The 15,774-nt window shown below is 35.1% G+C and overlaps 1 protein-coding gene and 1 long non-coding RNA gene across 10 annotated transcripts in view; both read right to left on the bottom strand.

Annotated features, from left to right (window-relative positions):
• Window positions 1–6,333, bottom strand: part of LOC102603205 (uncharacterized) — an 8,395-nt gene extending 2,062 nt beyond the window's left edge. For 5 of the 9 annotated variants that reach the window (XM_015312619.1, XM_015312621.1, XM_015312624.1 and 2 more), the window contains exons 1-8: window positions 5,833–6,332; window positions 5,638–5,751; window positions 5,422–5,553; window positions 5,206–5,337; window positions 4,822–5,121; window positions 4,196–4,634; window positions 2,124–2,288; window positions 1,756–1,914 (exon numbers count right to left, since the gene is read on the bottom strand). In XM_015312619.1, coding sequence (XP_015168105.1) covers window positions 2,275–2,288; window positions 4,196–4,634; window positions 4,822–5,121; window positions 5,206–5,337; window positions 5,422–5,553; window positions 5,638–5,751; window positions 5,833–5,991 — 1,290 coding nt within the window. In that variant the 5' untranslated portion in view covers window positions 5,992–6,332 and the 3' untranslated portion in view covers window positions 1,756–1,914; window positions 2,124–2,274. Of the gene's footprint in view, window positions 1–1,755; window positions 1,915–2,123; window positions 2,289–4,195; window positions 4,635–4,821; window positions 5,122–5,205; window positions 5,338–5,421; window positions 5,554–5,637; window positions 5,752–5,832 lie in introns of those variants that run through there. The other 4 variants (XM_015312625.1, XM_015312627.1, XM_015312626.1 and 1 more) reach the window with 4 other exon arrangements.
• A 1,859-nt stretch (window positions 6,334–8,192) lies between these two features.
• LOC102602968 (uncharacterized) lies at window positions 8,193–9,444 on the bottom strand. The gene is made up of 3 exons (XR_367973.2): window positions 9,167–9,444; window positions 8,825–9,027; window positions 8,193–8,587 (listed from the first exon to the last, which is right to left on the bottom strand). It is a non-coding gene; the product is annotated as an uncharacterized lncRNA (long non-coding RNA).
• Window positions 9,445–15,774: the final 6,330 nt, after the last annotated feature.

Raw genomic sequence — 15,774 nt, 5'->3', positions numbered from 1 at the left:
CCCCCATCCACCCCCTACCACCCCCACCCCCAAAAAAAATTAAAGTTTGATTTTAAGAAATATTTCCAATTTCAAAAATTATTTTCTATTCTAATAAAAAAATAGATATTTCTCAAAAACATTTTTCATTCATAAATCAAACACTAAAAATCTTTTTCAAAAAATATTTTCTACTCACCAACCAAACATAAGAAAATAAGTCAAAAATCAACTTGTTTTCCAGGAAAACATTTTCCATGGAAACAGTTTCCTTCATAACACACCCTTAATTAAGATCTCATAAAAATAACAGAAACATAATAACATCGAAGAAGAGAAAAACATAATTCAAAAATATTGTTATGACATAAGTAAAATTAGCCGTTTGTGAGAAAATTGAAACACACATGAGCACGGGGGACAAAATTCACAACATGCATGAAAATATTCCAAGAGGAGGACAAAGCTAACACATACCCGTTAAAGTCCTATAAGAAACAATGGAATGTCTTACCCTTAAGAATAGAAGAATAATCACAAGAGTGGAAAAATACAGTACAACCAAGGACATACAACTTGAAACTTTAATAGGAAAAATCAAAGAAAGAAAAGAAGATTTTAGCTTTGGTAAGAAACAGTCAATCACTAAATTATTATCTGGAGACACAGTCTAGCAGAATCGAGGGTGCACATTAAATACAATATAAGCACAAAACTATACCTATGAAAAGAAATAGAAGCACAAAAGATTTGAAAAACTTACCCAAATAAATTGAAGAACTGTACCACTGAAGGAGGGAAAATTGGACACAGGAATACATAATATAATATTGTGTGGGTATTTGGGAAAACACACGTGGTTTGCCAAATTAAAAGAGTGCAGTACACGTGTCTTCGTTTATCAATAAGATAAGTCTAGTTTGTAGTGCAATTCACGTAACATCTTCTACAATTAAATATTACATTGTTTGTCCCATGTTGTTGACTTAAATATAAGAATATTGTAAGAAGTTACCACTACAGCAGAATAACAATAACTGCATTAGGGGAGGGGTGGGTATAAGAAGAATGTTTTCAGTTTTGTTGCATCATATCCTAGCATTATCTTTCTAAAGTCAATCTTATGTTTACTGCTCTGTGTCTACCAGTAGAATCAACACATTATCTAACACTACTATAAATTATATCTCCAAAACCATAACCTTCCTTAGATAGAAAAATCCTTCTGGTAGAAGAACAACAATATTGAGTGTTCAAGTAATAGAGGGTCTTATCGTTGTTACATGAAGTTTCACATTTTCTATTTCATATTGAGCTGATTGGTACCTCTAGTAGAATTATTCGCAATTGATAGATGTATACGTTCTCTGATTCTTTCGTTCTTAATTTGTATATACGACTGATGGAGCAAGCGAGATTAAGAAGTCAGAAATTAAGCAAATTGTTCAATTTATATTACTATAGATAAATGGTTCTTTAATTCTTTCATCACTTATGTAGGAAGTTTCTCTTATTTGAAAACCATAAATCCAATGAAAAATCAATCAATGAAGTATATCGCAATCCCAAATTAGTTGGTTTCACTACAAAATCATCTTTATCCATTCCACTATTCGAGCCAATCTGAAATGAAAATTTGTTTCTTCTTGTCCGCTTCATATAAGCACGGTAATGGCATACTCAAAATTGAAATCTATCTCATTTCTCTTAACAATTGTTCCTATTGATTAAATTTAGAGAGACCTAACAATAATAATTAGATAAAAGTTATCAAACCTGCCAAGCATCAATAGTGCGTTGAAAATCCTGTAGCCATTGATCGGCTTGTATGTGAATGTTGTTAAGGTACAGTGGATTTAGGGCCTCTTTGACTATGTTATTTAGCTTCATGGTTCTTTCCTTCAGCTCCAAGAAAATTTCCCCAAAATCCTGGTTCTAAATCAGCAGACACGGAAATAAATATTCAGGTACCCATAAATCGTAATTTGAATTAGAATTTGTCAAGTGTTGTAAGGTAAAAGTTCAGTGTTTATTTCTAAAGAGAGAAGGAGAGAGAAAAAGAGATGGAGATGGAGAGGAAGGCTCGGGAAGACGTATAGTAAGATAGCAATGTAGCAGTTAAATTATAGGTTAAATGTTCTTACCCTTGGTCATCCTTCTCATGCTTTTCTAGATATATTTTTCTAGCCATTCTCCGATATTTTCACGTCCCTTGTGAATTCTTGTCACAAGAACTCATAGAAAATTCACCTTTGCTGCTAGAAATTCACCATACTCTTATCTCTTTCATCTCGATTACCTCCATATCCCTACATGAGCAAAAGACGATCAGTTAGAGCAGCTAACTCCCAATCTTTTAAATTACTTTTCATCTTTAGTTGCCATCCATCTTCAGGGGAGTAACTACACAATTTAACATCACAATCAAGAGTAAAATCCATATGCCTTAAGATGAAAAGAAAGGCTTAATGACCTCTAAAGAAGCCAAACATATACTCACATTTTTTTGAACATCGAGTAATTGGTGACAATGAACATAAATCCCTCCAGTTATGCTCTTGTGTAATTTAACTATAGTAGACATAGTTCAGTATCATCTGTAATAATGTACTAATAAGCTACATGCATAAAGAAAGTTTTAAGTAAATATAGAACTTTAATCTTGATAGAACATTCTTTGTTCGCCTGAAAATATGTTAAAACAATGCAAATTCTTCAACAAAATCTGTAATTAGAGGGATAGTGTAGAGCTCTCTATCCAGTTACAAGAAGAAAATGATGTTGATTAGCTGCATGCTTATCACTCGCCCTCATACTCAACAAACAGACAAAGATGCTCAAATATTTACTGTTGACATGATAACACTCATCATCTTAAGTTAACCAAGGTATGTGTTTTGTCTTCTTAACCAATATGAATCGACTACTTTCCAGTGTTAGGTTTTAAGTTCACTTCAAATATAATTATAGATAACATCAATCATATGTCTTCTTAATAGAAACAGAAATGCATTAACAAATAGACACAATATCTATCTAAGTGGGTTCTTATTTGATCATAAACTGCATTCACAACATCTAGTTGCACACGTAACAAGAATTTCCAAAGGGTATGTTGATTACAACATGGGGTTTAGGCAAAGCACATAAGAAGGATTCCCAAATGGTTTGTAAATTATCGAATGTGCTTCGGACAGACTGGAATCCAACAGAATAAAGGGTGATGTTTATGTAAAAAGACCAGGATTATAAGAAAGGTGGAAATATGTTGTTGAAATGTGGAATTTTTGTTTAAGCTTACTTCTCCTTTACTTTTCTTCTCTTCTTCCTATTTCTCTACTTCAGAGTACTTTTATATATTTTGTATAGTATTGCGTAGTCAATTTCCTTTGTAGTTGAGCTTATCAATTGGAGAAAAACCTTTTGATTCATAACATGATCTTCATTAAAAGGTTGTTAATTAATTTATTAATTTTGTGCTGTATTGTAGTAAGATTTATGTTCATTATGGTCTTTTCATTTGCATTGTTCACGTGACTGCATATATATAGTACTTCTGCTGATGGCTTATTTGTTGAAGAAAAATGTCCACACACATGATTTTTTAACCTCTTTCAGTTTATGTTGGTGCTTATGAAATGAGTCTCCCGAAGTTATTAACTGGTTGGGTATTGTGTGAATATGTAAGTTACAACTTGCAGCTTATTCACAAGTGTATATAAGTTAAAAATTAGATGGGATGTCCAAACACAATGTTAGATAGCAGAAACATGAATAATCAAACAAAAGATAGCTAAAAACAGCCAAATTGAACAGAAGAAGAAAAAAGAACAACTGAACAGTAGATCAAAATGAACCATTTCCAACTATAAACCTACCAACAAATCAACGAATTTGCAAATAAACACATTTAAGACCGATCAATTCTATAACTTAGATATCGTGAAACACAATTGCTCATCCTAAATATCAATACAACAGTTACAACTATTTTAAATCTAATAAAACTAACAATGAAGCCTAAACAATTATAAATAACAGATACAAACACTCCACAATGAACTTAAAGTTCTACATGAATTAAACATCTATTTGACTTATTTATTTTCATTTATGTATTTTAAAATTATTATTTTTTTAGTTAGTTAACAAACTAAAGACATACGAAGATCAAACAAATTCAAGAAAAGAATTGAAAGATTTACGAATAACTTACCCGAAATTAACTGAACCCGAAGAATAGATGAAGCAAGATACAACAATTTGGTATTCAACTCTCTCAGTGCTTTCTCATGTACCCTCTCCCGGCAATTTGACAGGGTCACATACCATATTATTCTCAAAATAGAATCATCAGACCTAGCAAGTCTAACTTTAGAAGTTTGTACAGGAACAGCTTCGCAATCGGGTGGTTGCAGCTCATCAGTCGTTCCATTACTGGAGGCATTGTCTAAATCGGCAGACTTCTGAAATGCACTTGAAAACCAATCTGACACAGAAATCACATATGGATCAATAGAGTTCTGGTGCAATGACTTTTTGCGCGAGGAAGTATTCTGAATATCAACATGAGCCAAGTTTTCTGACACCAAAATGGCCTCAGAAAAATCATTTTGACTTGCAACGCCATTAAAAATATTTGGGTCCTCAGCAACCTGCAGAATAGAACTGTTCCTTGAGATGCTGAAGTTCATTATATTACGGTAAGCATTGACATCTCGAATTAAACAGGGGAAACTTTATCAGGTAAGGGATTACTTCAACAAAATATCTCCACCACCTATGCACGTCTAGGGGAGAGGGATAAAGTTTACACAGATCACAACAAGTTCAAGTATTCACCTTGATTATCATGCCATCTTTAAGCGAATCAACTTTTCCCATCACCTCTTCATGCAAAAGGCTAGTGAAATACTCTTCTAAGGACATCTTTGTAGACAAGTGGAGTTCATCCAATACACTCTCAAGGATAGGTTGCATACGATCATTAGCTTCAGGGTCCGTTGCATGACTGGATCTCGACAACACCTTTTCATCATTAAAAGGTGATGAAACTGAAGGCAAATCCACTGTCATATTCTTCTCCTCAAACCCTGGAGGGAAATCAAGATCACAGCCGAAAGATTCTTGCTCCACTTGCAACTGCAAAATCATAAGTCTGTCTGTAAGGAAGCACACACAACCACTGCAAATTGACAGGGAAAACAACAGCATAAAAAAACCTACAACTTCAGTAGAGAGCTCCACGGTGCAATCTTTTGATGACAAAACTGAAGGCAAATCCGCTGTCAAGTTCTTCTCCTCAAACCCTGGGGGGAAATCAAGATCACAGCCAAAAGATTCTTGCTCCACTTGCAACTGCAAAGTCATACGTCAGTCTGTAAGGAAGCACACACAACCACTGCAAATTGACAGGAAAAACAACAGCATAAAAAAGCTTACAACTTCAGTAGAGAGCTCTGCGGTGCAATCTTTTGATGACGGAACTGAAGGATTATCTGCTGTCATGTTCTTCTCCTCAAACCCTGGGGGGTAATCAGGATCACAGCCAAAAGATTCTTCCTCCACTTGCAACTGCAAAGTCATAAGTCAATCTGTAAGGCAGCAAAGACAACCACTGCAAATTGACAGGAAAAACATCAGCATAGAAAACCTTACAACTTCAGTAGAACGCTCCACGGTGCAATCTTTTGATGATGAAACTGAAGGCAAATCCACTGTCACATTCTTTTTCTCAAACCCTGGGGGAAAGGATTCTTCCTCCACTTGCAACTACAAAGTTATAGGTTTGTCAGTAAGACAGGATATGCAAGCACTGCAAAGTGACCCCAAAAATCAGCATAAAAAGCTTAAAACTTCAGTAGAAAGCTTTGTGGTGCAATTAGCATATGAGATTGCTTGAATGTTCGATTCAATCATCAGACAAGGAGGTGACCATTGTTTTCTCTTCCTCCACGCAGATGAATACTCTGAAACATGGTCATAGAAGACAGCATTCCAGATACTTTGCATGCAAGAGTCAAATAACTTCCTGCAAACAACTGTATAAGAATCACAATAGTTCTCAAAGCTTCCAATAGATTTTGAGCCTCCTGAAGACTTCAAAGGGATAAAGAGATTTCCGGTTAAGAAAATTAGGAGCTTCTGCACCCCTCTCAGGATCAAATAGTTTGGAAAAATCCACGGTACTACACAAATTAAATATGAAAAGTAGTCCGGAGAGATGCACGGTGCTACGCAAATCAGATATGCAAAAAAAAGGTAGTCACCGAAAGGATGTCACGGTGATACACAAATTATATATGAAAAAGTAGTCACTGGAATGATGGCACAGTGCTACACAAATTAAATATGTAAAAGTAGTCACCGGAATGATGGCACGGTGCTACAAAAATTAAATATGAAAAAGTAGTCCCCGGAATGATGGCACGGTGCTACACAAATTAGATATAAGAAAGTAGTCACTGACCCAACTTTTGCTAACATAATTGTTGGCCAGATGGGCAGCATATATGAGTAATAGCCTCCCGCCGGCAGCGAAAGCTCTTAGATTTTCTACCAAGATCGTAGAGGCTCTGATACCATGTGAGAAATATAGGAAAAGAATATTATTGAATTATTGTGTTGTTTACATTATTACATTGAGATCCTATTTATAGACCCTAGAATACAATCTTTTACCAAGTAAGATACTATTTAGTATTCCTATTTCTATTACTATTCCTATTCTAATAGGATTGTATAAACCTATTCATATTCTAATAGGATTGTATAAACATATTCCTATTCTAATAGGATTGTATAAACCTATTCATATTCTAATAGGATTGTATAAACATATTCCTATTCTAATAGGATTGTATAAACCTATTCCTATTCTAACACGAAATCTTGTAAGGATGCAGTCTCATGCCCATCGGGATTAGACAAAAAGAGAGCTCCAGGGGTAGCCGTAGTCCAACTACTAATCAAAGATTTCAAACTAAAGGGTCTATACTTATCAGCAGCATGATGTATCTGCAAAAGTCAACATCAATGAGCAAGCAATAAGCACATACCACTTAGGTGTAGTATCACATAGCATGAAAGAGTTGGACAATCTCCAATAAATGCAAGCAACAAGGGAAAAAAAGGTCAAAATCCTCAAATCAACACAAAACCAGTTAAAAGAAAACTTAATTGGTGATTAGTTACCATGTCTCTCCTATGGGAACAAAAACTTGGAAGAAAAGTAAAACTTAAATAACCTACTAAATGAGGCAAATAGGTATTCATAGAGAAGTAAATGTACCCAAAAAATCAAGTAGAAACCCTAATTAACACTGAGGCAATTAGTTCAGAAACCTAAGTAAAAATTAAAAGCAACTACTTAAAAGAATAGAATTCTCAGGTGATTATCACTATGGTTGCAAATGACTGAACTCTCCAATTTTAAACTCATTAATAATTGGAACCATGAACTGTATTTCCAACTGTCTAGAACCTAAATTAATAGTTAAACTATATGAGGCTTAAACAAAGGGAAGCATGTTGAAACTCGTGGGATAATTAAAAAAGGGGAATAAAGTTAAACTGATGTGAAGATTGGTGAAGAAAAGAGGAAACTACTTCACAGAATTGCTTAGTTAATTTTGGGTTCAGTTCGGAGAGTGTAGCGTGGAACAATTTATATAAAAGTACAATAGACTAACAGTTTGTAGAGAGACCTTTCCAAGTTTTGACAAGACCATTAACCAAGCGACAAGCACAAAGAATGTAGGAAAATTATGCCAAATTCAAAAAATGGCAAGTTTGGAGGATATCGGAAGATGAGTGAGAATATAATCCTACAGATAAAATGGGAAGAGACTATGGGTTAAGGCCAAATTGACACAAGCCGGGAGGAAAAAAAAGACAACAAGAACAATAGAGATCCGACGAGCCCATACAGAAACAAGAACAGGATTCTTTTGGAATATGCAAGAAATTATGGTAATAGAACTTTGCACAGCACAAATTCTGAGAATTCACCTTTACAGAAATGAATCCTATTAAGTTCCCACTGTATGTACAACATTATCACAAACAAAAAGGCTCCATTTCCTAGGTTGTTCATAAAAATAATATATACGGCCACTCCCCACCTCCCCAAGTTTGCTTCTATAGTAAAAAAAATTATATGCACTCATAAAAATACTTATATTCAGTCAAAAGAGTTCTCTCAGTTTTTATACTTCGACTAAAACCCAGCCATATCTAATTTAAAAAAGTTAAGTGATCAGTAGCAGTGTAGCAGCTCAATCGAGGGATTCCACCCATCAAAACCGGGTAAACTGTTTTACATATGTTCAGTTTACATGTAGCCTATGCTCAGAAAATTCAATTGTACATCCAACATAATAAAACAAACATCTTCCAACAGAAAGGCTGGGATTGTAGGAGAAACAGCTGCACCATGTACTACAGAGCTAAATATAGGACCTAGAAAAATGCTACGGATACACAAACTCATCATCACTGAATCCACAATGTATCCATAATGACACCATGAATAAAGCTCCATAAGAGAGTGCGGCCCATGTTTCATCCCTTCATGATCTTCAAAGAACCAACTTGATTCTTCGTTGACCTATTTCACACACAATATTAAGCAAAGAAAGTCATAAGAAGGGAATCGAAATTGCAGAAAATGTAAGAAGTCTATTTGTCCTCCATCAAAATAGTAAACTCACCCACCTAATAGTTCATGTATGAAACTTAGAAAAAATGGATATTTTAGCTGTGGTTTTCACCCTTCACTCTATAAATAATTTGGTCTGTGAACACAAAACTAAAAAATACAATCTTCATTGAAAATAGGCAATACCCAACAGTTAACTCCATTGTAGACACTACATCATCGTGTTTTTCATCCCCAACAGTATCCATTGAAGTTGCATCCATTCCCATCAAATCTAAAGACTTTAATCTCTTTCTTGAGTAAAACGGAGGATAATCCGTGTCTGTTTCAACTGGGTGCATAGCAAAACATCGAAGACACCATAACTTTCAACAAAAAAATCACCAACCCTGAAAAAAATGCAATCTTTTTTACACAAAACTATCATAAAAATCAATTCTTGAACAACCCCACAATCTAAAATTGAATAATTCCAAACATACATCGCAAATTAGAACAAAAATCGAGATGGGTATGAAGAGAACCAACCTATTATAACTTTTGCTGATATGGGGTTGATGAAAACCGAAAAAATCCTAAGAACGCCACTGCGATAACCCTACAGAGCAAATCTTGGATGTGTAGAACAAGAATTTCTTCTGGGTATTGATAAAATTGCATACAGAAGCAACCCTTTTAGGGAAAAACAGAGATTTTGTGTGAATTTGTCTGTGGAGGATCGGCAAAGAAGCTGTGAGAGAGAAGATGGCAGAAGGGGGTGAAGAAGTTAAGGTAAGAGTAAAATAAAAAGAAGAAAAGCAAATAAGAGATTTTAAATTTTTTAATAAATAGGGATACGGAAAGGGGAAATGGTCAAATGGATGTGGAAATTATAAGATCGGTAACCGAACATGTCAAGTGAATGGCTTATGGCCGTTTGAACATGTATACTATATGAGATTAGATTATATGAATCTGAATTCATGGTTGGACGTGTAAATTAGATTTTTTAAATTATATTTTTTGTTATAATATAAAGACGAAATGATTTGATGGACCTTTATACTTGTATGCATTTGTATTTCGAATCATTCTACTTAACTTTTTGTCATCTGAACTCTTAAACTCAATTAAAGTGAGACTTTTAAACCCCTCAAATCATGTGTGGAGCTCACTCTCTCTTACACAAATGACATGTCATATTCACGTCAAATATAATAACTCCATGTCATAAATATTTTTAAATTATTAACCAAAAATGTTATTTCATAAAGGACAAAAATAATAAATCTTCTATTTACAAAAATAAAATAAAATAGTTATTTCTCTCACCTTCCCCCACCTCCTTCAATCCACAACCACCATTAACACCATCTCCATTCACCCTTTTTTTTCTTCTTCATGTCCGGTTTTTGTCTATAGTTATGACCATACTCTTCAAGTTCTTAAAAATTATAATTCAACTTTTTCTGGAAGTTTCTAACATTCATAACTCTGAATCGTATTTTTTTTACCAACGTTTACATCATCCATTAGAATCAACATAAATTTCTTTTCTCCATTAATATCAATAAATCACCATTAAAATATCACCATAGATCACAATATTTGTACACAATTTTACATAATACATTCATCATATATCACAAAGACATTCAATAATCACTTTTCATCCTTCAAGATTATTGAATCTTTGTCACCTTATGAATTATAAATAACCCAGAAAAATAGAAGGAAAAATAGATCTACCATAACAACACATTTTTGTTTGCTAGAAAAAATAAAATATGAAAAAAGAAGGAAAAGAGAAATTGGAGATGTGGGAAGGGGATAAAAAAGAAGGATATGGGGGTTGAATGGGGAAGAAGGTAATGATAATTAGAGAGAGAAAGAGAAATGGGGTGGGCTAGGAGGAAAAGAAGAAAGAAGTGATTTATTTTTTATTATTATTTTTGGTCTTTTTTTTAAAAAAAAATTCAGTCCAAAATTTGGAGTTCACGCTCCTTCTACGCGTGAAATCACGTGTTGGTGTCAACTCAATAAATAAACGGCCATGTAAGCTTGGTCAATGGTTAGAAGGGCTTAAAATATCGAATTTCATTGAGTTTAAGGATTTAGTTGATAAAGAGTCAAGTATAAGGGTTCAAAATACAAACTTATATAAGTACAAAGGTCCATTAGACTATTTCGCCTAATATGAAAGTCTCATAAGTTGAGTTGAAATTCTCCAAAACCTAGGATTTTCAATCTATGTCATGGATTCACTTTCAAAACAATTTCAATGGTTTATTGTCTTATATTATGATCAATTTGATGGATAACTAATGTTTTCCTAAGGAAATATCTAAGAATCCATGAATTTCTATGTTTCCCTAAATTGGATCTTGAAGCATGAATATGGGTCATTGTTAGTAGATTGTATTCGAATTATGAATGTGATGAATTGATTACTTGAACTAGATCATTATACATGTTCACTGAAGTAATTCTAGGAATTTTGATGAATCATGATCCATGGACCTTGTAGGGCAATTTATTGGAATTTTACATGTTGATGAGAATTACGTTTAAGCTTGTGATTCACTTAGAAAGTGAAGACTCTATGACTATGGTGTACTTGTGGTATTGATTGTAAAGACACTCTCCCCTATACCCTTCCACATGATTATGCATGAAGTATGTTTGTTTATGATGAGCTTGTTGTGTTGATTGAAAGGTTATTCTCATGAAACACTATGAACATGACGTGAAAGGTTTACTCACATATTTATGATTCTAAGGTTCAAAGGTTATTCTCACCTATTAAATCTATGAGCTATTATGATACTATGTTGGTTTGAGTTGCTAGGGTATTCCACCATGAACATGAACTTAAGCAAAGACTTAATATAAACTTAAATGGAATTATGCTTAGCACCGAGTGGATTTGAATATGAGGTGAAAGCTTATACGTCAGTTAGTCCAGCTTTCCACATGGGTTCCTTATACGTCAGTTAGTTCGGGTTCACAACATGATTACCTCATGAGATGGAAACCTTCTACATCAGAAGTATGGGTTTCTAGAAACAATCTCCCTATCCCTTAACTATGTGCCCACATAGGTCTTTAGCTAGCGGATCCACCTAAAAGCTAAAACATGTAGTTCTACCTTGGGCAAGTAGGACACCTCTTACGGTGTGGGGGCAAGGGACTGGATTCCATGTAGCTCACATGGTCTATGTCGGTTAAGGTTATATTTTCCAACATGAAAAGAATATGAACTATGACAAGAACATGAATATGAACTATGACTTATGACTTTCTAAAGAGTTCTAATTAGTGTGAGTAGGGGTATGATACTTCATTCATACATGGCACAAGTAGGCTTTGAAGGTGGTTGTGGTGTGATTCTCTTATGCTATGAAGGTTATGAATGTATGCATGTCTAATATGGATTGTTGTTAAGAATGACTCTCCTTAATATGATCTTATGAACACGAACACATCAGACACTAGAAAACCAGCCAGCATTAAAAACATTAGAAGGACCTTCAGAATTCGTTCAGAATCCCGTATACACAAATCATATATGCAAATTGACTTTACTTGACTTTCCAAACTTAATGAAATTGTCGAAACAAGAATCCGAGATCTCCTTGAACCGACATCCGTGAAATTCACTAGAAACTAACATAACACCTAAAAAGATCAAAACAAGTTTGCGATTTCTAAAAAATCAACTAAGACCTCACCTAGGCCTAAACATATGTAACACCTCGGACTTCGGGAAAGGGCTAAAAATGGCAAGCAGGCAAGTCCAAAAACCCAAAATGGACCATAGACCCTTCACGTCACCCTAGACGGTCCGTCTAGGGGTCTACGACCCGTTTAGAGCATGGTGGACGATTGTCCAAGGCTAACAAGGTGGGGTCACCTAGACAGGACCCTAGACAGCCCGTGGTGACTTGGACAGTCCATTTAGAGGTCTGTACAAGTCACCCATTAGTTTTTAAGTTTTGGGTCAACTTCAAACTATCATATGTCTCAACACATACGAATTAGGAGGCCCATGACCTATCAAATTAAATGTCTTTGAGTCTTCTTTCTAACGCCACCAAGTTTGCCTCATTTTGAGTTCAGAATAAAAAGTTATCCCCATATTAGTCGACCTCGAAGAGGTCTAATACAAGCCTCTTAGCATTCATTCATCGCATAGACACTAAAACCATAAGGAATTAAAAACTTTCTTTACAAGGAAGACATTTAATTAAAAATAGCAAGCGGAAGACTTTCTAGACTTTATACATGATGTCTCATAACCATCTAATACTTTAGAGTACAAAATTCGGGACTAATCCCGTACACAACTCAAACAATACAAAAAAGACATAAAAGAACATATTGGGTATTGTCCTCGAATCTATGAGGACTCACCAAGTCTTCATCTTCAACACTTAGAAACCTATCAAAGCCATGACATGTCATCATCTCCAAATCCCTACACTTTAGTCCAAAAAGGGAAAGAAAGGGGTTAGCACAATTAAGTACTAAGTATGGAAGCCATGCAAAAACATGCTAAAAGGGACGTTTATTGGAGAAACATGCTTTTATGCCATTTGGTAAAACTTCATGAAAAAAAATACAAGTAAGCCTTTTCATCATTTCTTGACCTCTATCTCAAGTTACCCAAAGCCACACTTAAGTGAAACATGAAGTGACCGCCCATACAATCTCTTCATATACACCTAAGTATTCCTAAGGGTTACCATAGATAAGGAAATTTACCATTACAATATAACATACTAAGTCAATGTTCACATATAAAACCATAGCCAACCGTATACATACTCAACATATATTCATATACAACCCATGCTTAACTTTAAAGGAACACATGCCATTTCATTACCATAGGACCTCTACCTAATATAACCTTAAGACACACTTGAGTAAGACAAGAAGTGACCGCCCATACAACCTCTTCAAGCACACTTAAGTGTTCCTCAAGATTACCTTAGATAAGGACATTTCCTTTACAACATAACATCAATAGACCAACATTCTTTAAGAAACCATTTTTGGAGACATTCAAGCACATAAGGGGACTTTCACATAATAGTCGTTAGACTTAGGGAACTCACTTTAGTATCTTCAAAGCCTACTCGTGCCATGTGTAGATAGCATCCCATACTACTACCTACACGTTGTAGAACCTATCCAATAACTAGAGTGCACATCCCACATGATGGGAATAGGCATAACCGACATAGACCATACTAGCTAGGTATGGAATCCGGAGTCTATCCTACTCCGTGGAGGTTGTTCTACTTGCCAAGGGTAGAACTAGTAAGCAACCCATGTAGGCACATGGTTTAGGGGATGTCCAAGGAAGTTCATTGTGCCTAATCTCATACTCAACTAGGCCACCTTCCTAACCACATCCACTCGGTGCTAGCCTTGTTTCCCATAGAGTATTCAATCACATATGTACTTAGAGAAGGTTCCTTTTCTAGTTCAACCAACTCATAGTACCTCTTCCCAAGAAAGGCCCCATTTCTTAGTCATGGCCAATCAAGGTTCATAAGGATAGCTCATTAAATCCCCCTGGAAGGGTGCCTTAGGCCTACCGATTTTTCATTAAGGGTGCCTTAAGCCTGCCGGTCCAAGGTTCATCATTTCACACATGAGAAGGGCTACCACCATTAGGTCTACCGATTTCATGGTTTTACATTTACTTAGGAAAGCTAGACTTATGAAAGGGCACCATTTCTTAGTTTTGCCGATTCAAGTCTTGGCCTAGAATTCCTCTTTTAGCATTTATAGAAAGGGCACCATTTCTTTGTTCTAGCCCACTTCACACATTCATGCATTCAAGACTTTAAGTAACAAGGAGGGACACTTTAGTCTACCAACCAAGTCACAACATTTTCATTTAAGGATACTTCATAATCCAACATCATTTCATATATACATCATGAGAAATCATACTTTAACTCACAATGCTATCCACTTTACATAGGATCATCACAAGATCACATAAACTCATTCACATCATACCTTCACATATAGCTTCACATATAGCTCCATATAGGACTTTACATATAGCCTCATATGTGTATAATAATACAACAATATAATAACATTCACATAATGCCCTTCATGGCCTCAATTCACAATAATACGACAAATAACCACCTCCACCAAAGGTGGATCAAACCAATCAATAACAATTATATTAATACTAAGAGGTCAAGCCATCTTACCACCCTTTTCAAAGGCTATAAGCCACAATACTCAATTCCATGCCAATTATACAATATTTATCAAGTTTGATCAACTTACCCTCTTTCCATGGCAATCTTCATCATCCTCATTTTCCAACAATTAACAATACAATAACAATGATAATAACAACATTCAACTATACAAACTAAGCTAAGCATAAGCCCATAACAATTTACACAATAATCGTCCATCAATTACACAAAATCAATACACCCACTTTAGGCCAAATTTAGAGAATTTGTAAAGGCATGGGTTCATGAAGATTTCTTTCCTAAACCCATCAATAATCATTAATAACAACATAAAACATCATTGGAAATCATTTAATGCAAGGACCCATGCTTAGAATTCGAAATAGGATTTTGGTGTATTTGAAAGACCTTGAAAACCTTTTGATTTGGCTCCTTGAAAGAAAGAATGATCAAGGATAAAGGATCCCCATACCTTAAAGATGAATTCCCCACGAAATTTGAAGAAGAAACACCAAGAAATCTTCAACCCTAGCTCCAACTCCTCTTCTTCCTCTCTTCTTTCTCTTCTTCACTCAAGAACCCTAACTCTTACTCTTTTAAAATGGAACAAAAATGATCCAAAAATAGCCTAACACAACAATATAACCTCAAAAGAAAAGATTTGTGAAAAGACCAAAATGCCCTTAAATTTCCGGACGGACTCCCTGCCAACTGCCCAACTTTCAAAGGGCATAACTCGCTCATACGAACTCGGAATCGAGCAAACTCGGTGGCGTTGGAAAGATCGTTCCAAGGGCTTTCCAAACATAACTAGAACTACTCCTGGATCATCCTGATCTAGGAGTTATGACTGCTCAAAGTTGGCCAAAAACTCACTGATTTCCCACACTTAACCAAATTTCCAGATTCTGAATTTTTCCA

The sequence above is a fragment of the Solanum tuberosum genome, unplaced genomic scaffold (assembly GCF_000226075.1).
Source record: "Solanum tuberosum cultivar DM 1-3 516 R44 unplaced genomic scaffold, SolTub_3.0 scf00211, whole genome shotgun sequence".
In the NCBI taxonomy this organism is placed as follows: Eukaryota; Viridiplantae; Streptophyta; class Magnoliopsida; order Solanales; family Solanaceae; genus Solanum; species Solanum tuberosum.
The sequence above is the reverse complement of the archived record's forward strand: the minus strand, read 5'-3'. Positions and strand labels throughout refer to the sequence as shown.